This window comes from Crocodylus porosus, unplaced genomic scaffold (assembly GCF_001723895.1).
Source record: "Crocodylus porosus isolate Cpor-Errol unplaced genomic scaffold, CroPor_comp1, whole genome shotgun sequence".
In the NCBI taxonomy this organism is placed as follows: domain Eukaryota; kingdom Metazoa; phylum Chordata; order Crocodylia; family Crocodylidae; genus Crocodylus; species Crocodylus porosus.
In genome coordinates this window covers 12,845,390-12,867,868 of record NW_017728912.1, presented here as the reverse complement: position 1 = coordinate 12,867,868, position 22,479 = coordinate 12,845,390, and the positions used below count along the sequence as shown (strand labels likewise).

At 38.8% G+C, this 22,479-nt stretch overlaps 1 protein-coding gene across 2 annotated transcripts in view; it reads right to left on the bottom strand.

Moving 5' to 3' along the window:
- Window positions 1-22,479, bottom strand: part of SEC24D (SEC24 homolog D, COPII coat complex component) — a 91,186-nt gene that overhangs the window by 33,268 nt on the left and 35,439 nt on the right. For both annotated transcript variants that reach the window (XM_019534047.1, XM_019534048.1), the window contains 2 exons: window positions 6,288-6,426; window positions 2,782-2,897 (listed from right to left, as the gene is read on the bottom strand). In XM_019534047.1, the coding sequence (XP_019389592.1) occupies window positions 2,782-2,897; window positions 6,288-6,426 (255 nt within the window). The remainder of the gene's footprint in view (window positions 1-2,781; window positions 2,898-6,287; window positions 6,427-22,479) is intronic.

The following is a 22,479-nucleotide window of genomic DNA, read 5'->3' as shown; positions in this document are numbered from 1 at the left end:
TACAACCAACATCCCACATTTCCGGTTTCATACTCGACTCTCACCCACTACCCCCCGCCACCATGTTACATTCCAACTAACCCATATTTAGCATTCACATCCAGCAAGCTACACCAACTCTACATGCTGAGACATGCCTTTCTTCCTCCACTGTTTTCTTCAACTGATGGGCCTTCCCACAGCTCACATTCCCCCTTAAACTCACATACAATCCAAAAACTCACTTCCCCATGGCTTTCTGCATAGCTCTGCAGCCCATATCCCCTGACCTGGCTCTACAACACCACATGCAAAGGCCACTTCCTTCCAATCTTACACACAGCTCCTCAGTCTGTCACACACTTGAGGCACTTAAGTTAACTTTAGACAGTACAGCTCCAGAACTGGAACAGCACTACTGTCTTTACAAGGGCAATGCTTGGGCGAATAAGTAGAGCTCATTACCCAGAACTAGTTCATGAAGATTGCAGGCTTCTCTGCACAACATCACCTCAACTGCTGGCTGGATAACCACATCATAGACAAGACCAGTTGGACAGCCCTGTTCTAAACAAAAGTAATCTAGCAGGTGTCATTTATCTGGACATCTGATATAGTGAGCCCAAGAAATTGTTAGCAAAGCTGAACAGGCTGAGGATTACTAAAGGAACTGTGAAGTGGGTAGAGATATTACTAAAAGGGAGAAGTAGCACAAGAGCACAGGGCTAGAAATGAGAAAATTATCCCTAACCTTAAGAGTGTTACATAGCCTTCCAACAGTAGGTGTCTCAGGGCAACATTCCTAACTACTTTTAAAATAGAGATTGATACATACATGAAATGGATTGTTAAGATGCAATGCCTTCTAGTCCCATGCTCTTAAACAACCCACAATTTTTTGTTTAGTCCTGATCCTGGCTTGCCATGAGAAACATGAGGCAGGTCCTGCCCTAAGCCCTCATGATTCAACAGGATCCTACCATCTCACAGTGGTCAAACTACACAGAACTCCATACAGGCCTGGGGTTCCTATTAAAATAATTCTCAACTGCAATTTTATATAAGCCAATATATACATTGTAGGAGTAGTGGAAACACTACCTCATCACTGCTTAGCCGAAAATATTAACAGGAAGCATGATCAAATACTAGACTACCTGGCATTCAAATATTGGCCTGCTACTTTAGGGAAATAGCTTTGCCAAATTAACTGTATAAGTCTCATTAAGAGGGTGAAAAGCATGAAAATGAAACAACATGTACGTGTTTTTGGTTTTGCACAAGAGTCTCGACAACATGCAGCTGCTTTTTATTTTAATCAACGCTTTTCTGGGTCAAATTTATATTACATTTTTTGGCTACGTTTCAAAGTAACAAATAATGAGTTTCATCAGCCATTGCTGATCTCTCCTTACAAGAAGACAGGATGGTATGCACAGTGCTTTACAAATGTGCAATTCATCCTGAGGGCACATTTTCAGTTCTTTCCCTACATTTCTGTAGATATAATTTAAGTAATGTAAGGTGTCTAGGTACTTGATTGGAAATTACAATGAGGTGCTTACCTTTTACATTATCTAAACTGTATGTGTAAGTAGCTGCAAACAAAAGCATGTCTGCAGTTACTTGCAGGGATCCCTGCAACCCAAAACCTAAATACCTGTTAAAGAAAAGCTGAAAATTTGTAGTTACCTCTGTGGTAGGGAGACAGCCAGGCAGATTATGTATTGCACAGCAGCTTGCATGCATACACATGTGGAGGAAACAGGAGCATCAGACCCACCATTGCTCTTACCAAAACTGCCCCAGGATCATTCACATCCAGACAAAAACTCTATTCATGAACCTGAGAACTGTAAAGGGTGTGTTTGAACCTGTTGCATTAAGATTTTGTGGCTGGAAGTAGTTTATTTCAAACGTGAAGTTCATAGCTAAGTCAGGCATAAGTATTTTGTTTCATTTTAATAATAATAAAAACATGTCAAACTGTTAAAGCTATGCAGGGAATCCTCCTTATGTATTCTCCCTTGACTCCATCTGTAGTTTAAGGTCTTAAAGGACTTTAATTGATTTCAATGGACTTTGGATGAAGCCCTTTATGACTTCATAACATAAGAATTAACAGTATAAGCAGGATATAAATACTATATAAAAAGGGAATAGAAATTATACCTATAGCAAATGATGGAAACTGTTCCACTTGCATATTCCTGTAATAATGCAATCGTAGCAAAATGATTGCAAACTGTAACCTTGTTTCATCCAGGGTTAAACGTTTAAATGATTTAGTTAATTTATACTGCTACATAAGCATACAGTCAAACAGTTGCATCAAATTTCCAGGCTGAAGCTTCCACGGTAGAGGATTTAGATATATATCTGCCTTGAAAATAAATGTAAGATGTGGCTAATACATGACACCCTGTGAAAAATCTCAACTATAGCCTCTACAACAGTGTCATATAGTTGCTACAACCAAGTTAAAGCCTGGCTGAGCCATAGTGCTTTGTGCTCTTTGCTGTAGTGCTTATAACCCTTATCTGACAATCTTAATGGAATGACCATAACAGAAACAACGAGCAACAATACTAATGATCAAAACTGTACAGGAAATAGGTTTAACTTATATTTTATGCCTCTATCTACAACTTTGAAAATGTCCAGGAACCTCTGAACTTCTGGTACTTAAAACTGCAAACATTCTTGCAATATTCTATGCAAATATTCTGATATAGGTATTTAAGGATCCTGCTCATTTGGCTATAAACTTTGTAAACAAGTTTGCATTCTGGGAATACTTACTCTGCAGTAATCCAAGGTAGCAACAAATTCATAAGATCCTAGAGATAACTCTGGCCTCTCATAATGGTCCACTCTTCTGCCAACGTGGTCCAGATGTTGAAAAAAGAATGGAGGAACTACAGAAAAACATAGAATCAGGTCTTTTTGTTTTGCTTTATTTTTAAATACATACACATGAACTAATATGAGCTCCTATTTTTATGTTCAAGGAAAATGTGGCAAATGGCTGAGCAACGAAATGTTCATGGAAACAGCACATGGCAGAGCGGTTTTTTTAAAAGAAAAAAGGCATTTTCTAAATTCTGATAGGTGGGAGCTCCTACTCAATAGGATAAGTCCAGTCACAAGCATGGGATCTTCTATAGATACACTGCCCCAAGCAGTTGGAACTGGTAAAGGCTGGTTCCATGTATGTTGTGGACAGGAACCTGCTCTCCCTAAAATATACACAGTGATAACAAAACCACTACATTGCTGCAAGCTTGAAGCTACAGTTACAGAAAGCAGCACCAACACAATCTGCAGCACTGTGCTGTGTCAGAGCCACCCATTTCATAGGACACCTACACACAAGCAGTGAGGCTGCTCCAACATGTTGTAATTACAAAGCGTTGCAGCAGACTTGATCAATCAAGTAATTATTGTGCTCCAGCAGACTCCAGTGTCTTGCATATATGTCCCCACACTTAAAAATGGCAGTACTTTAAGATGCTCCGGGTACTTTATTAAAGCCTCTCAAAGCTGCTCTAATTAAGGTGCTGCCCACCTCCACTCCTAGAGCCCATATATAAATGCCCATAGCCACCAGTTATACCTATCTTTCAGCCAGCCCTGCTTCACCCACAGGTCCCACTATATAGGGGGTAGTTCCAAAAGGTTCACAAATCCTGGGCTACTGCACAGCAAAGCCCCCACTGACACAAGGCTTAACTAGAAGTGCACTATCTTAGCAACTGAACTGTAAGAAGTTATATGGTTTGCCAGACTATAGTTTAAATGCAGTCACTATCTTTAGAGGAGGAGGTAGGAAAAGACACCAAACTTGTGTTTTTTGTTTCCTTCTTTGCTAGTTACTTCCTTTACTTTAAACTGTTTTATACATCAGTTTTCCTTGCTTGTAAAATGGGGATAATATTCACCTGCCCTGCAGGGGGGGATTTGAGACCCAGCTAAAGTTCATGAAAATACTTTGAGATTCTTAGATGAAAGACACCTTAGGAGTACAAAGAATGATTTAAACTGAAATCACTGGTCAAATCCTATATTTGCATTGTTTCTAACAATAAAGGTTTATGTTCAAGAGAATTTAACCTGACAAACTATGAAGCTTGCTGTTTGCTATACTTTGCTCAATAGGTTGAACCTCAGGCCAAAAAAAACAGTTAGCCTGAGTTTTTCAAGGTTCATATTTCAGAGCTGAAAAGATTACTGTATTAGGGAAAGCAGTATACCACTGTGATCCAGCTGAGGAACTCCAACTTGATACAAGTGTCTAGAAAGGCTAGTTCTAGCAAAGACTTGGGATTCAGCCAAAAGCACAAGAATACTTATGAGTCACATGCAGCACACTTGAACAAATATGGCATGGTATCTTCTGTGAAAACCAACACTTGTCACAGCAAGATTAATAGGTACTTCAACCATTAAATCCATGGTTGTCGACATAACTACTGTGATGCCGTTCTAAATATTTGGTCTTTGGTGGGCATTTGGGCATTTTTAAAGAAGTTTATTTTTACTTGAAGTTGAATTCTAACTAGCAGCTAGACACAGAGCACAATATATATGCTATGTTGACAAAGCATTTTTAAAAATAAACTTTTGATGAAGCTGGATTTCATTATTTGGCACAGCTGTATTTTGCTACAATACATTTTTTTAAAACTGTCTGTATATTTTCTTTCATAAGCCATTTCTCTGAGAGAATCCTACTAAGTGCATCTCACTTATTGTCACATGTATTTAATCGGAGACTCATCATATGATGGAATGTCAGTAATACATCATCTAGTTATGGTTATATTGCATGATAAATGTAGGGCTCAATTCTTTGCTCTAGCTATTTCATACAGGAACAGAGTTGGGTTGAAGGAAAAAGTTGTTTTATAACACCTTTGTTCTTTCCTTATTCTGCCACTGGCTGGTAGCTACTTATGGCAGTGTCAAGAGCCAACCTTGTCTTCCTTTGTTCATAGTCTCAAGGGACTAGTCTAGTCAGCAGAAGAGCTAGAGAGCACAGACATTTCTGGACATTGCCCTTTTCATTGGGAATACTTTCTATTCCCTGTGGACTGGGAAGGAAGTGGTTTAGGGCCACTGTGCTGACTCAGCTATCTTCAAATTCATTCCAAATTGAATGAATTCTCTAACTCCGTGACACTCAACTTCTGGCCCACAGGCCAGATCCAGCCCATGTAGACAAGAAATCTGGCCCACCACAGGTCTGGAAAATTGCTGACATGGGAACAGTAGCAATTAATGTTCCTGCTCCTTCACCGCCAAATTTTCAAGCTCCATGGCCAGATGACATGACTTTACATACACGGTAAATCGGACTGGTGTACAGGGCTTAGATGGCAGGCCTAACCAGGCACACACATGACTGGGGTGGTGGGCCCAATCTGGTGCATGCTGGGCTGGAATCTGGTGCAGCAGGTCCATTCCAGCACATATGGAGCTGGGATGATGGGCCTGTTCTGGCGCACACAAATCTGGGGATTCATTCAGCATACAAAGCTGGGGTCACATCCTAGACTGTACCTGGATGCTCACCCCATGCTAGACTGAGTCCACACACTGATTTTGTGAACCAGATCCAGCCTGCATATCAACCCTGCATCTAGCCCGCAGCTGAAAAAGCAGTTAGGACTGTGGTGTGATTCCCAACCTCTCTCATAGTTTTACCGCAATGGGTCAAAATGGCCAAAAGAAAAAGAAATGAGCCCAATATTTTTACATTTTCACATTCACAACATTACAGAGCATGTTTCCACTGTTGTACCTTTCTATCTTCTAAGTACCAGTTTAAGATCTATTACACTCAGCTTAAAATGACAGAGGAAAGTTTTACCTCAAGAGGACACAAAGTGGAGGGCTCAACAGAAAACCTCTGCTGCACTTTATTTTTCCTAACATTAAATAGCCAAGTAGAAGGAATCTTCAGAATTGCCTGGTTATGTTTCCTGCTATTTTTTCTGCTGATAGGAAATTCAAGGGGCATGAAGTCAGCTAGTAAAAACTGTCACAGCTGTAGGGCCTTATCCTAGGCTCCATTCAGTCTTTATTCATGTGGATTCAGAGGACAGGATTTGGACTGTAGTGAATAACATGTCAAACAGTCTTAGAGAATAAATATTGGCTCCACTGAGTTTTGGTAAAAATCTCTGTTCATTTCAGTGGGACTAGTGCTTCACTCCAAGTTGTTTTAACAAGAAAACAGAGATGTAATTTCCTTCTTAGTTTGTATGGTAAATTCATTCAAACAAATGTTAATCTTTACCACTTACCATCATTTACACAGCTGCAAAATCCACATTGATACTTTCTTCCCCCTTCAATAAATTGCATGAAGGGACACATATAGGCTTTGCATCTATTGCATCGGATTGGCCCAGTCTCCCCGTGGTTAACAACGTAAAGAGGGGTCTAAATGAAACAGAAAATAATCAAAGTTGTAAAAAGCACTGCTAAACTTTAAGCCTAAAAAGCAGCCTTAAAAGATCATTGTGCACCTGAGCTCTCATATTAAGAATTATTCTTCCTATGCTGAACATCATTCAGGGTTTACCCAAATTCTGAGGTTCGTCTATTTTGCCAAGAGTAATGGCATCCTGAAGTTCTCAAAGAGCTAGGGATTCAAGATGGGCTACAGCAGGGTGAACTGTTCTTTGACATTTCTACCAGATGTCTTTTAAGCAGGGCTGGTGAAGCCTTCCAAGTTTAGCTGAAAAAGAGAGAACTGGTTTGTGTTGCAGCTACTCATTTTTGACCCAATATTGCTACCGAGGAATATTTTACGAAGAAGAATGCAAGCTCTTCCTCAGTGGAGGTAAGGAAGGCTGGTCATTTACACACACAGTTATAGTTACTCTTTGCAAACTATAGCCCTAAACAGGAAATTGTGGGTTGTAAAAAGAAAGAAAAGATGACTTCACATGGGGACCACTTATGAAAAGCAACCCCAATTTAAGTATGCACTCGAGCAATATCCTGAATTCCCTTGAGCTCCAATGGACTTTAAACAGGGACAGAGTTAAACATATGTTTTCATGCTTGTCTATATCAGATAAAAAAAACCTTACAACTGTTCAGCAACAGCAAAAGTCAACATTTGTAATGTTGATCCCACGTGTTTCACCTGCCTGCCTAGAGTCCATTCTCAACTACTGTATTTTTTTCCAAACTACTAAGTTTTATAATCTGCTTAGAAGATATGAGACGAGCAAGAATTCTTGTGTGTGAAATCTTTACTGGGCCAATTACTTGGTTGGGATAGACATAGGCAAGTTTTGGGATATCACAAGTACCCTTCCTCAGGCCTCAGGTCCCCAAGAGGCCTAAGAAGAGGTACTGTGATACCCCAAAGAAGAACGCGCAGAGTGCAAAGGTCCAAACCATACCTGATTAGTTTAACTTTTTGTTAAACATGCCAAATTGCCACTTCTGGGTATGGACATGCATACATTTGGAGCAGTCTTAAAAGGGCTGTAACAAATGTTCATTTCAAAAGGGTAGCAATTGTTACATGCCTTTGTTACATTCCAATAAATCAGGAACCAAACAACTGCAGCAAACCTCCAACTTTAACTGTGGATGAAGCATAGTTAAAGATGGAGCAGGTTAGCTACAGTTATGATTCCTGGTTTGTCCATCCATAATAATTAAAATATAACAGCTGCCCTTTTGAAATGTTTCCCTTTTTGAAATGGCTCCAGATGTATGCGTCCATACACATCTCTCCATTTGTCCACAGAGCAGATGCAGCATCAGTATAAGCTTCACTGCCAGGCTCTGGTTAATGTGCTTAAACCATAAACTGAAAGAATATGAGAACACTCCTGTAGAGGGGTACACATATAACTTTTCAACAAGGGTCTATGCTAAACTGTTGATTGGTTGGTACTTTACATCCTTGTTGTCTGCTTCACTGAATTTCAAGTCGTTGGAGTTTTGGAGACAACTCCCAGGAACAAGGGACTCTTACAAGGCCCTGACACAAAACCTAGTCCAGCCTGAGGCTATAGGAAGGGCTATAGGACACAAAACAGGTAGAAGGGAGCAGGCCCAATATAGGAGGGTAGTAGAAGTGTGCTGATCTTTGTTCAAGCCCCACACCTAAAGATCACCTACAATTCATGAGCATAGAGCTTCATAGGTCCAGTATTCTGCTCTCCTGGAGCAGGTTGTCTTTTTGTCAAGAAATCAGTCTATTCAAGCCCACTACATGTAGTTTCCTACCACAGCATTACTAAGGAAATCATGGATTTCTCCCAGGTGTGATCTTTTTCTTGCTATCATATCTTGCTCTTTTTACAAATGGTGCCAAAGCTTACATACTTGAAGCACTAGCTTTCAAGCTCAGGGTCACTTGACATAGTGCAAGATTCAGAAAACATTAACGTTAAACGAAGGAAAAGACAAGAGGCAAACAAATACAATATCTCAAAATCTCATCAGTTTAATTATACTGAGCAGGCTTGATTACAGCCTCTCTCAAAATCAAAACTAACTGGAGACACTTTTCAGATGTCTCCCTCAGTAATAGTGCTCCAGTAATTGAACGATTCTGCAATTAGTTTATGGGTTTGCATATCTGAGACCTGCAAATCAATGAAAGTGTGACGTTCAATTATTTGTAATATCTTATTGTGCACAAATAAGCTTTTCAGTTTTCTATTCCCTTCCTGTCCTCCCTGCTCCTCTCCCTATGTCACATTTCATGAACCAAAAGAATAAATCCAAGCATGGTAGGATCACACAACTCACCAAACAGTGAAGCATGTGAAAAGTTTTAGATCTCTACTAGTAAATTCACTACAGCTTTATATAAAAAATTATGCTGCCTCTTCATAAAGAATAGACATATTTCAGATGGAATGCTGATGTACTTTTATCTTTTATTACTGTATAAGAGACTTTGTGTGGAACTTACAACCCCCTTTTTCTTGCTAGTATCCATTATTTACAACATACTTTATTGTTTGTTTATAGCTTTATGGAGACAATCATTTTACTACTTCATTTCTCCCATGAGGTTTAAAATTTTTGCCAAAGATTTTACATGTATCATCAGATTTTACTACAAGTTATAAATGTTTCTTTTTGCTCCAGTGCACAACTGTTATTTTACTGTATTTTGTATTTGCATACAAAAGCAGAGTTAAACTCAATTTAAACAATAATGTCAGCCAGAAAATTCTCAGGGCCAATTACTCAGACATGGCTTCCTTAGCTCTAAAGTATGCTCAACAGTTGCATGTGCTTTACAAATAAAGTTTCAAAATTTTTGGACTTTCTGCATTAATTGCCAATTTTCCATTGGTCATTCTGTGGTGCTGTTTTAATAAGGCATGTTAGATTGTGTCAATTACACCATAAAACCTTTGCTACACCTAATACATAGTTACTATAACCAGACTGTGTAGCCAGATCCAATACATATCAGACTTCACTCTTTTTTTTGAATACCGATTAAATCATTCATCTAACCCCAAATATAATACATCATCTATAAGACTATTATTTCACAACATTAAATGGAAACAACAAAATAAATATCAAATGGCCTAAAGAAAACAAGATCTAAATATGAAACATGAAAAGTCCTCACTAAAATCAATGCTAGAACAGCATACTGTCTCTCAGTCTTGCAAATCTTCCTTCTACATATTTAATAAATTATTTTCTTGGAGACAGTAAAAACAAAAGAGTAAACCATTACCAGGCTCTTTCTTCTTTTCTCATATTTGGAGTGGAAATTTTACTTTCTTCCCCCAAAGCAACTAAAAAGAAGGCAGGGGGTCAACAAAACAGCCCAGCTCTATTATTGTAGGTTTGGAAACACAGCAGCCCAAGGCTAGCATATGTATAACTTCATGTATGCATCCAAGACTCCTCGTCAAGTCATTGAGGCTACGCACTTTGCAGAAAGTTAAACATACTTAAATCTTTACTGAATATGGCCTAGGTTACTCATTGCTGTTAACATTCTCTGAACCTAATTCTGCTCTGATTTACACTACAGAAATGGAAAAACTCCACTAATATCATACTACAAAGTCAGACTCCATCCCTCTCCACCTCCCCCACCCACCTCTTCCTCTTTCCTGTTTAATAAACTTAGAGGAAGGCATACATTTCTAACAGAACAGGCATTATTATTTATGCCCCACATCATCATAACTTTTGTATCTAATACAGAATAAATATCCCTCAGAATATAAATATTTAGGAGTCCTAAATACAAACATCTATCTTTCTTACATTGAAATCTGAATCTCATTACAACATATATTAGTTTTCTCCATTTTAACTAGTTACATTAGTAATTAATGATGCCTGATAACAGTTAGTGACTTGGAGAGTTAATCCAGATTGAACAGTACTGTTATGCCACAACTATCAAAGCACTATGGACAGTGAAAAATGAGGTTCTTAAAGCTAACAGATGCAGACACTACCACCACAGACTTGAAATTTGACTTACCCACCTAGGTCAAGCATTTATTTTAGATCAGGGAGTGAAAACCTATACATTTTAAAAAACCACCACTATAATAAGGCGGAATAGAAACTTGTGTGTCTGGGCTGGTATGCTTTAATGCTGATTTTGTAAGGCTATATATAGGTTGAATGCAATAACAAATTCATCTGCATGTACTACACAACAATAGCATGTACATATCGATGCATATTCAAAAAAACAAACACTACCAAAACCCAAAAAGTAATGCTGTATATGAAACCCATATTTAACGTGCTCTACTTTTGTAGGTGTCACTAATAAACATCTACATGTGTATTAAGGCACTTTTTCTGATGCACATTAAATTTAATGCCTCTAATATGAATAATAAAGCATTAGGCTGCCTTAATATGCATGGTTTTTAAGTGACGCTTAATGCCCAGTAGCCTGTTTTATTGCGCATTGGTGCAAAGTCAAAATTTTTTATGTGATGATTTAATGTGCAGTACAATAAGCTACTGTGCATTAAAGTGCATGTGTAGATGCAGCCACTGTGTACCAGACAGTACTGTAAACAAAAGGACTTGCTCAGGCTTCCAAGGTAGCCAGTGGCCAAAAACATCCTTAAAAAGGAGTAGAACAAGATAAGGTCTGAAGTGCTAATCAAGCAACTAAGCAATTACTAGACCAATGTTATTTTCCTCCTTAAATCACTTAAACACTAATAAAAATGGTGTTATTCCCAATTTATGTTTATGTAAATTAGTGGCTTCCTGTATATTATAGCCTGTAACTTTTATTAATAAGACTGTGATCACCAAATTCACATCCTGTTCCATACCTTGCCGTCATCAACTGAACAGCTTGAGAAAAAACCCTATTCACAGTGGTAAAGAGACCTTAGGGAGCCATTATGATGTGCCAAAGCCACTGGAGTTATTATGGATTTACACGGAGGGAAGAATCTGGTTCATCCTTACAAACACAAAAGATGTATTTTTAATAATTTTGCAACTGAATCAGATGATTAGTAAATATTCAGGAACATCTCCATTCTTTTACAAAGGCTTTAAAACTTCACAAGCTTTACCGAGTTTGCAAAAACTAGTAGGGATTGTGCGGCAGAGTTTGGATTTTTAACATGTTAGTAGTGGCCAGCTGCTCTCTAAAATTTTTTGCTCTGAACATTCTTTGCCTCCTGGCAGCCCGTTTACTTCAGTTCCCTCCCATGTCAGTCTTCAGTCATTTCACTTCTTCCTCATTTTACCTGCATTTTTCCTCTTTTACTCCCTTCTTTCTCTAATTAATCTTCTCCCAACAAAATGTCAATTATTAAAATAAGCCATGTAACCTCTATTACATTTGCAAGCCACCACTTTGCTTCTGTGTTATGTCCTTTCCCCCGCCCCTTTTTCTGTCTTGCCTATTTGGATTCTAGCCTAGCACAAAAGGGATCTGTTCTTAGTTGGAGTCTCCACATACAGTTCAGCATGCCATTATGTTTCTAATCCAGCTCCTGTCTTCCCTTGCAGAAGTCCTTCTTACTGTGGTCTTTTTCTTACATTTTATCCTGCTTTTGTCTGCAACAATGCAAATCCTGCACCAGAAACACTACAGAAGTCATGTCAGTACAGTAAACAAAGTGTGCCTCCACAAGCCAAATATTTTCCCCAGCCTGCAATAAAATATATTTCTTGTGCCCACCAGCACATTGGTGGGTCTCAGCAGTACCCTACTACCATGACAGGGCTGACTCTAGGTGCTACATTCTTCCTCTTCTTTTCCCCCTTTGTGTGTCCCGTCACGAAAATTATGGATTTCTCCAGTATCAGGCATATACTATGACCTGGTCGGTAACCTTGGTAAGGTCTCCCATGGTCTACAGTTCCTCCTGGACCCAGGCGTCTTACTGATGTCACATCAGTCTGCTTTTCAATGTAGTCATGTGTCTAACAGGTTGAAATAACCCCACTTTATGTTAGTGTTTTCACCTGCTGACTCTTGTTAAAAAAATTAAACACTTCCAAGTCAACCGATCCTACCACAATACAAATTATAAAGCTAACAGTGGTATTATGCAATGATGCCCTGTATTAAAGCAGGTATTTATGAGTCACCTATACCTCTCCCTAACTTAGAGACTGTATCACCAATGCACCTATTACAGTAGACCCTAAATCGTGAGTGTGGACCTTTGGGTACCACGACAATACAAAATAAAATAAAAATGTCAATAGCAACAATCAAAACTAGCGTTTGGCAACCTAACCTTGGCTTGGATTGGAATAATCATAAACGCGGGATCCTACTCAGGTAGTCGGAAGGCAGATGGGCAGAAAGGGGCTGAAGCTTATGGTCCTGATTATGTCAAAGTGGAAACGGATAGCTAAAGGCAGATATAGATGAACTGTGCCAGACTAGTGCAAACTCACCCTCCCCTAGAACCTGAGGGGCGGCCTCTTTGTAGTGCAAAGCCTGGATCAGCTGATCCATTAAAACTCAACTTAATCCACCACTAGTCCAAATGTGGCTGGATATCAAGACCTTTATTTTGGAAATATTTCTGTTAAGAATGTCTCATGGGGATCAGTGAAAATATTAAACAGCCCTAGATATGCTGGTGGCACAGCTCCAAAATCTGATTCTCTCACATTGTTACAAAAAGTATTGTAAAGCTTCACTCCTTAGATGCAGCACACTGAATTACTACACTCACCATGGTTAGGCCATTTATTGCTAAAAACTCAGACCTCATCCACTACCCAGGGCTCCCTGTATCATTGAAATTATTGCTGGATTAGGGTCATGGATTGTTAAATCATGATGATGCTACTGGGACTTTCACTGTACTTTAGCAGTCAAACTTCATGGAAAAAATCTACGAAAAAGAGGCATATGCATACAAGAAAGAGAAAAGGAGAGAGAGAATTAGAATACTGAAGGAAACTGCCATTGCATATCATCCAAGAAGTAAAAGGAACACAACCTAGGCTACCTTGCAGGCACAGGTTTTGCTGGGGGAAGGGGAAAGGTGGAGGGAGAGTCTTGTGCTTCAAGCCAAATAAGTGAATAGCTCAGTGTCTGCATCTGCCTTGTTCTGTTTACCCCGTTCATGGTGGGTTTTCTAGCTGTTCCTTAACCCAACGTAAACAAAGAAACACTAATTAGCATAGCAAAATAAGCATTACGATCCAGAAACCATTTTTTCAGGACACCAACACACACAAGTATGCGAACCATAGAAAGTTTGTTTATGCGGAAAAAGCTCTGAAATAGCACCTCCTTCCAGAGCAAAGGCTGCAGCTAGCCCCAGAGTTTATTATGGGGAACCACACTAACATTCACCTGTTCTGGGGCTAGGGACAGAAATTACACATAAACCAGTAACTGGAAATGGGTTCAAATCTGTAACACAACAAAAGTTCAGAGCACATAAGCCACTTTCAAAATGGTCAAAACTAACTTAAGATAAACCTGGGTAGATACAGTATCAGACTTAACTGATTTAGGGTAAATCAGTTTGTTGAACTGTCTCTGATCACCTCCAGGTTCAAGTTAACTCAGTCCCCCAGCATCCCAGGATGCTTTGCATCTTCCTCACAACCCAGCCCCCCCTCCCTCTGCCCCGCCCTCTCCCTCCCACACAAACACAGGTGGGTGCACTAGTTTTGACCCAAGCTGTCTGCTCTGAGCAGGGAGGCATGCTCTAGTGCACCCCAGCTTCTGGCCTGGAACACTGCAATCATGTAGCTGTAATTCCAAAGTCAGAAGTGAATGTCTGTTCACTTGTTTATCTGTTCAATCTATACATCTTAGACTAAGCTGTGAAGAATTAACTGATTCAGCCTCAGGCTTTGACTGTTTGTACTTAACTTTGCTATTTCTAGACTGCTAGGCTAAGTTAGTTTAAATCAGTGGAAGTTAGTTGAATTCAGTGGTGGCCAATGTTTGTTGCTTTATGCCAGGGGTGGGCAATTATTTTGGGCAGAGGGACGCTTACTGAGTTTTGGCAAGCCATTGAGGGTCACATGGCAGGCAGCCAGGGGCAGATAAATATTCATTTTCTAAATTTTTTAGGGGCCTCATGGGCCAGATAGAATGGCCTGGCAGGCCATATCCAGTCCATGGGCTGCATTTTGCCCACCCCTGCCCTATGCTTTCCTCAAGTGTCATTCCAATCCTCTTCTTCCTGATCTGCTGCTCTGCTTTCTGCTTCCTGCCCTTCATGCTGCAGGATTGCCTGCCCCCTCCCCCCCCCCAATCTGCCACATGCCACACACTAAGATTTGGATGTTTAATTGGATGTGCACCAACACTAACGTTCCAGAAAAGTCAAAAATAAAGATTGCTCACTGAAGAAAAGTTGGAAAAATACAAGTTTCCAACTTGAAATCCATAATTAATTAGTAGAAAGGACAAAATTATTTCATTACAACTAAAACTTTAAAACGTCTAACTGTGTGTTTTCAGGTTCAATTAAATATAACTTCTGGAACTGCATACATGTTTTGCAACTGTTCTTCTACACATAGCCCTGTACAGCGATTTACTAATGGAAACAGTTAAGCTGCCCACATATTATTCATAGGTTTGAGCTGCTTTAATAGTGCATATTCAAGCACCAAGGATATCATTTTGTGGTGTCATTATTGGGCCTTACTCTGCAGCCCTTCCAGCAAAATCCCTATAGAAGTCAGAACTGATTTGGCCTATTTTAGATTAGTGCTCAGAATGGGACAATCTCAGCTTGGCAACTCAAAGCAGTTCACGGGCCTGATCCAATGCCTACTGAAGCCTGCAGGACTCTTGCTACTTATTACTATAATCAGACTTTTGCAGGAAAAAAGGCCAAATCTACAACTTTCACACAGCCAAAACTCCATTTAATATGATGGACTGTAAGATTGTCCTTAAACTAGATAGATACTTTAGTGAAGATACAGAGTACACCAAAAGGACAATTTAAAGTATTGCCTCTTCTGATATATTTTAAACTGATAAACAAAATTTAATATGGTATGGTTTGTATTAGTATTGAACCATTTTTTTCTATTGGAAAAATAAGACAAGGGATTGTTTTTGTACCTAGATCACTTTGTTGAATGGGGTAAAAGATCAAATGCTCAGTACAGGCACTAGGGAAAACCACTACAAATTATTTTGATTGTGGACTCCAAATGAGAAACACTAAGCATTAACAAAGAAGGTCTCTCCAACTACTCTGCTTTGAAGTGCTGACTGTTATTTGGATGTACTGACATGCTGTATCTCAAGTGAAGGTCAGCAGTCAGGATTAACTGATGATATAAGTAGGAGCGTGAAATTGGAATGCAAGATGATAGTCAAGAAACAGTGCTGAACAGCAGTCTCCCAAAATGTCAGCACTTCTAAACAACTGAGACTCAAGCAGGGCCTCTTTTGTTCTGTGTTTGCACAGTACCTAGCACAGTGGGAACCTGGTCTGTGGCTGGGGCTCAAACACTGCACCACAATGCCAACAATATATTATAATAAAAACAAGACAAAATAAAAGAGGCAGCCTTTAGGATGATTGTATACAGAAGTGAGGAGTAATAATTAAAGGGATGAATTGCAGCTTATTAGCTACAGGCATTTCAGAATAAAATAAATCTGAGTTATAGAGGGGTAAAATTTTGATTAATTTTATTTCTAGGCTGACCTTCATTTAGCGTACAGCTGACATGATATGCATGTGTTTTAGTAACGAACAGCTTGAGAGAAGAGAATGTAGTTAGGGTAGGCACTCCTCTATCATTTTTATTTTATGCAGACTACTCTGCACGTAACTTTTCTGAAGAACAGTCCCAAATCTGGGCTTCAACTAACATTACTGTTAATTTATCCTTAACTAAACTGAAGTTTCATTTGTGTACTGCCTGTGTGTATCCATGTCAGTCCATTCTCTCATAAATTTATCATGTTTTTGGCAGTCATAGAAAAAGGAGTAACTACACAATTTGAAACAGCAGTTTGATCAATACGTGTGCAAACATAATGGATATACAAGCAAATCAATTCTCTTATAAACCACAAACACAGCTGCTGCCATTTCTAATGTGTTGTGGAATACCCCCAGCATAGCCACTCAAGCAATACTCCAATGGTGCTTGTGGAGTGTGGCTGCTCTAGGTTTCAGGTAGGGGGGAGGGGGGATTTAAATTAGCAAATAAATTTAAGTGGAACCTGGTTACAGGAATTCCACTTCACCTGGATTAGATGCCACACCAGGAAAGTGCTGTAAAAATCATTAATACCTTTCCAGCAAGAACAAAAACTGAACTTGAATTTCCCATTGCAGTTAGTTGGTGGGTTACGGGCACACTTTAGACATCAGGTGTATCTTTTCCTTTTTCTAAAGATATCTAGGATTTTTTAGTCAGAAGAAATCACTAGTCCAAGAATTATGGCAAAGGACTGATAAATGGATGATTTTTCCCCCATTTCCTGTTTCAAACCCTAAACAATACCTTTTTGGATTTGCTTTTCTCATTATGAGGAACTACTGAGATTTTGTTGGAGGAACTTCCTTTCACTGATTAACTATTCATGCCAGAGAACATTTTATTAGCTGTAGCAGGATGTAAAGAAGAGAGAAAGAAACAAAGTAAAACAGAAGTGAGACACTAAAACAGAAAAGTCATTTTGCCTGCTTTGGAGCCCTATTTAATTTGAAAATGAAGGCTGCTGGTATTGGACTTCCACTCCACTGAATTTAAAAGAAAACTGTGAGGGTAGTGAAGAAGATTCATTCTGCATAAGGTGAGTTGCAGAAACAGCCAGAAATGACTGCTGACAACTATCACTGAAAACTAAGGAAAACAAAAACATTTAGAAAAAATTGTGCAAAAAGCAATACAGAATATACTCATCTCCAATACCAAAAAATTAATAATAATATATTTTAAAAGAGAAGATCTTCTTATGAAAAGTGGAAACTTATTTTTTTTGTTGAGCAAAACTGGCTTTCAGTAATGCACCACATCACATTGATTCTTTTTATTATTTTTATTGTTCTGATAGTTGCATCCCAAACAGGATCAGACGCCTCACCATGCCAGCTGCTCTGCAAACATCCAAAATATTTTATCAGCTACTTTTCTCCTTCGTCACAGCTTACCAAGTTAAACTGAGCCTTTGCTCATTACCACCAGGGAGGGGCAGTGTGCAGCTAGAAAACACTGCAGGAGTCCTGGACAGAAACCATCACAGTCACAAAACCTTTGCTCATCCTTTATTCTGGAGCCAGGGAAATAATTTGTGTTGCCTTCACCTGGTATGGAATCTTCCTTTAATACAGCAGTAGGCAATCTATGGTCCATGGGGCGGATCTGGCCTGCCAAGCAAATTTCATCCAGTCTGTCAAGCCCAGATACCATCAGAATTTTGGTGATGGGGCAATTAAGTGGCCTTTCTATGGCAGGGGGATTCTGTGATATTCAGTGATGGTCAGGCTGCATACACGGTGGCAGCAATTTGGCACTGGGAAGAAGCAGTGGTAATGGCTGGGTCAGAAGTGCTGGATGACATCAAACGGAGCCATGTTATCTCTTGGAAAAGGTTGCTGAGCCCTGCTCTAATTCTTCTGGCCAGCACTTTGGCGAGACAGTCCACGATCCATACATTCTCTTGACAAGAGTGTAGCAGCCAGAGCCCACTTCCCCACAACTGGAGAGAAAGTGCAATAAGATCCTCTCTCAGGGACAGGGAGTTTATTGATCCTTACTCTTTTGCAGGGCAAATATAGTGCCAGCTATGAACTGGCCCTAAATGCAGTCTGACACTCGAATATCTGACAGTCCAGCATAACTATTACAGAGGGCTTTTACAAATGTGTTAACTAATTAAACGTTTTCAGAAGTGTACGTAACATTAAGGAAAAATCCAGTAAAATGGGAGGACTCCCCCTCCCCACCAGCTAGTAAACTGTCATCAAAGTATTATATTGCAATAAGAAATGACAAATAATATAATATGTATACCTACAAAGAAAGTAAGGGAAGCATGGTTACAGTTTTGTAAATGAATTATAAAACTTCCCATTCTGATCCTAGTAAAAGAGTGTTCAACACTCTACTCACAGTGTATTAAATTCCCTTAGAAACTGTAACATCCCTTAAGGCTTAATGTCAGAGTTTGCTGTGCATAAATTTACTGTTGTTGCTATGATCAACTTTGGCAAGTGAAGAAGGAAAGAATCTTATTCCATTTCAGGATAGTAATGGGCAGTCAACACAGGAAAATTCTCATGTACAAAGGATATTCCAACAACTACTATAAGGAATAGATCATATCTTTAAAAAAAAATATATCAGAATGAGATCTTTCTTGGAAAACAAAATATGTACAAAAGTCAACAGGTTACTAAGTGGTTGCACTTACTATAACTTTTACTTCATTCTTTCTTCTGCATGGTTACAATTACTTAGACTGTGATAGGATTCACCACCCCAAACCATTTTGATTAATAGAAGGAACTTTGAGTGCAATATCTTCAATTTATAGAGTAATCCCCCCCTTCAAATTCATAGAATTAGTTAAGTCTGGAATTCTAACTGTTATTCTATTTAGAAAGTATAGTTGATGTTTTCCAAACTAGTATCATAACAGTGTCCCAAACTTGTAAAGAGAGAGAGAGAGAAACTATGGGACCACACTATTAAAATACTGGAGTCTTCCTATGACTTTGGACAGACATAAATTACTTTATACATTTAAGACAAAAATAAGCTATTCTTAAAAGAGAGCTATGAATTTACAGAGCTGGGAACAGATGAGAATATGCCTTTGGATTAAATGATACAATTAGGGATCTCTCTTTCTCTTGTTTTAAGAGATATTCACAGATTATTACAATTTACTATGATTTTTCTGAATTTAGGAGGTGGAAGACTGATAATAAAACCCCTTTAGATTAATAACTCAAGTGACTTGTTTGCCACATTATCATACCCTAAATTGACCCGCACATGTGGCCGGGTTACTATTTAAAGCAAGATTAACAAACGGTTCCTTAAATGTAACATGCCAGGGGACTAAGTAACAGATTTAGTTTAGATGGTATAAAACTGAACTTTAAGTGTATAATCTCCAGAGCTGCAATTACAGAATCCTGGGTGAGGCACTGAGGCTTTATGTGAGAGTAGAGCATGGTACCTCAGAAAGATACCGAAGTGGCACCATGGTACCAGTGGCATCTCTTGCTCAGTGCATCACAGACAGTTCAAAGCACAAATTGGCCTGATCAGCTACTCACGTGCTCACAGCACAAACCAAACCAACGAGTGATGTCATGGTCATCTTCGAATTTGAAGGACAAACAACAACAGCACATCTCAGAAGGGCAATCAAAAAACCCTGCATGCTAAGTGGAAAGCTACCCAGAGCTAGCCAAAAGGTATCAAATTTATGCTCAAGTTGGTGTAAGTCACCACGTTTACTGCACAGTACAGGCATGCACCTGTAGATGCATACCCATACTGCACAGTAATTTTGGTTACTGTGCAGCAAATTGCCACATGTAGACATGCTCAGTTTGTACTATATACAAGCAGGAACAAAAAAGTGGTGCTTAGGAGTGTGTTTATGGAGTACCTGTGCTCAAACTTGCACCAGTTTCAAAAGGCAAAATGCATCAATTCTGGATTCTAAGTCTGTAGGTACCCACAGTAATTTGTCTATACACATATTACTACAGACATGTTTATTTCAAATTCAGTTTTGAAATTTGCCCCTCACTTTCACATGCTCAGGGACAGCAGGGTCTAACAGTAAGGAGAGAGAGAAGAGACTGCAAGCGGAAGAACCTGGAGGGGGGCAGATGGCAAGGAAATCACCTGAACCCCTTCCCAGATTTATTTTCCCTGCTGTAGCAATGAGAGGGGGGTAAATTCAAGGCAAACCTCCAATAATTAGATTCTATTCCTGGAAAATTAAAACAAATTTATAAATTTTCCATATATAGTATCGAATTATTTGGGGGTTATTTTATATTCATGATCATCTTATAAATCAAGGAAATACAGTACTTCTTTGAAGAGTCAGGTAACCCTAATGGGAATCTGAAATGTTCATGGCTCAGCTAGTATACCAGATCCTGATTTTAACAAGGGAAGATGGGGATGAACAAATGTCCATGGTTCATAGCTTCTGCCTTTTGTGCTAGAATCTAAATGTCAGAAGAGGAAGCTTTCATTAACGTAACTGAGAAGGGGACTTTCTGCATAACTGCTATCTTAATATGGAGTCAAATGATGGAGATCTTGAATAAACCAGTTAAAGTCTGCACATAACAGAAGAACAAAATGCTCTCAACAGCTGGAAATACCCAGAAGCTAGCATGAGAGTCTCAATAGCAAGGGGTATGGGGAGAGGTCTCTTAATGATATCATGTTCCAAGCCCAACTGGTGTTGTAAGCCAGTTGTAAGCCAATGTGAAAAGGGTATGACATTTCAAAATAAATTGACTGAGATAGCTGGACAGAATTTCAGACGGCCTTCCATTCAGTCCCTGAGGATTTTCTTTAGCACATTGTTATCTTTTGATATAAACAAAAGCTTCCTGGTAGCGTGCACAACTTAATTTGCTGGTTGTGTGAACCCCATCTATTCCATCTCATACTATGAAGTATGATTTTAGCTTTGTATATCATATATGAGTAAACCCTTAAATTGTAATTCCCTTTGACTTCAATCATACAAATTAGACAAAACATTACTCATGAAAATGCCAAGCCTCTCAAGGACAGAGAGGTTAGGAATTCATTCGCTGGGAAGACCAACAGAATATTCCCTCCATAGAATTCTGTTTCTTCACTTTCCAGAGTAACAACAGAGGTCTTGTCATATTCTAAGAAGGGCCTGGAAGACTGTACCAAGAGGTGTGAAATTCATTTTCTTAAGGCCTCTGGCTGAAAGGTACGAGAGCAGTGAGAGAAAAAACAATCTAAGAAACCTGGTCACTTCATCAAACCTAACCAACAAACACACTTCCCACAATGATGTGTTACAAAAAAGAATGATACTGCCAGGACTGAATGGCATGGCTTGAGGTGGGCTGCTTTCCAAAAGTTTTTTTGCCAAAAGTTTAGGGAAAAAAAGGAAGACAATATTGTTTACATGACATGAACCTAAAAAGTTGAAGTTGGCCTAGGTTTTAAGCCTACCAGTTAAATTTGAGATGTATGGATGAAGAGTACTATTGAAGAACTAGGAATTATTAATGTTTGAAACAAATAGGAGAAACAGGCCCATTTCAAACTGAAAAAATGGGATGGAGAGATAAGGGAAAAAAGGAGCAAGTTGTATTATTTTATTCTGCTGTTTAAAATAATTGTGGTTATTACATTAGTTTGCTTTTGACTTATTGGAATGACATTTGCAATATATTGCTTACCTTTACTATAAGCTTTGTTATTAAGATACAACGCACTTGATTCCAAAATTCTTCTAGTTCCGTAGGACTGAAGTAGTGGTCATTTCTAAGGTATTTATTCAGATGGCTCAAAGCTGATTTATTAATCCTTTCTAACTCTCCCAACAGGCCAACAAAACTGCATACCAGCTATTCTTCTGAAAATTTACCTAACTGAAGTAGTTCACCAGCTTTCATTTTCATTTTCTAAGAGAACTAGCTTCATATAAAGTTACTTCATGGCCATCGTTTCTAATACCCTGAGGATTTTCTGTTTTCCGAGAAAGAAAATTAGAAGCCAAATATAAATGAATTATTTATCCATTTGTATACAAGTCACGTTATACTGAAGTGCTACTGTAAAACAGCGTACACCAGTTACTAGGTGATAACTAAATACAAAGCCAAAACACCTTTATCTTTGTAAGCACTTAACACTATACCTATTTTTTGGCATTGCATGATATTTGCTTTTAAAAATGTAAAAGACTGTCAATCTAAAATATTAGTAGCAAGTTGTATTAGATGTTAAAAAACAGATCACATGGTCTATCCAGGCTCTGGAAACATTCATATATCTCCA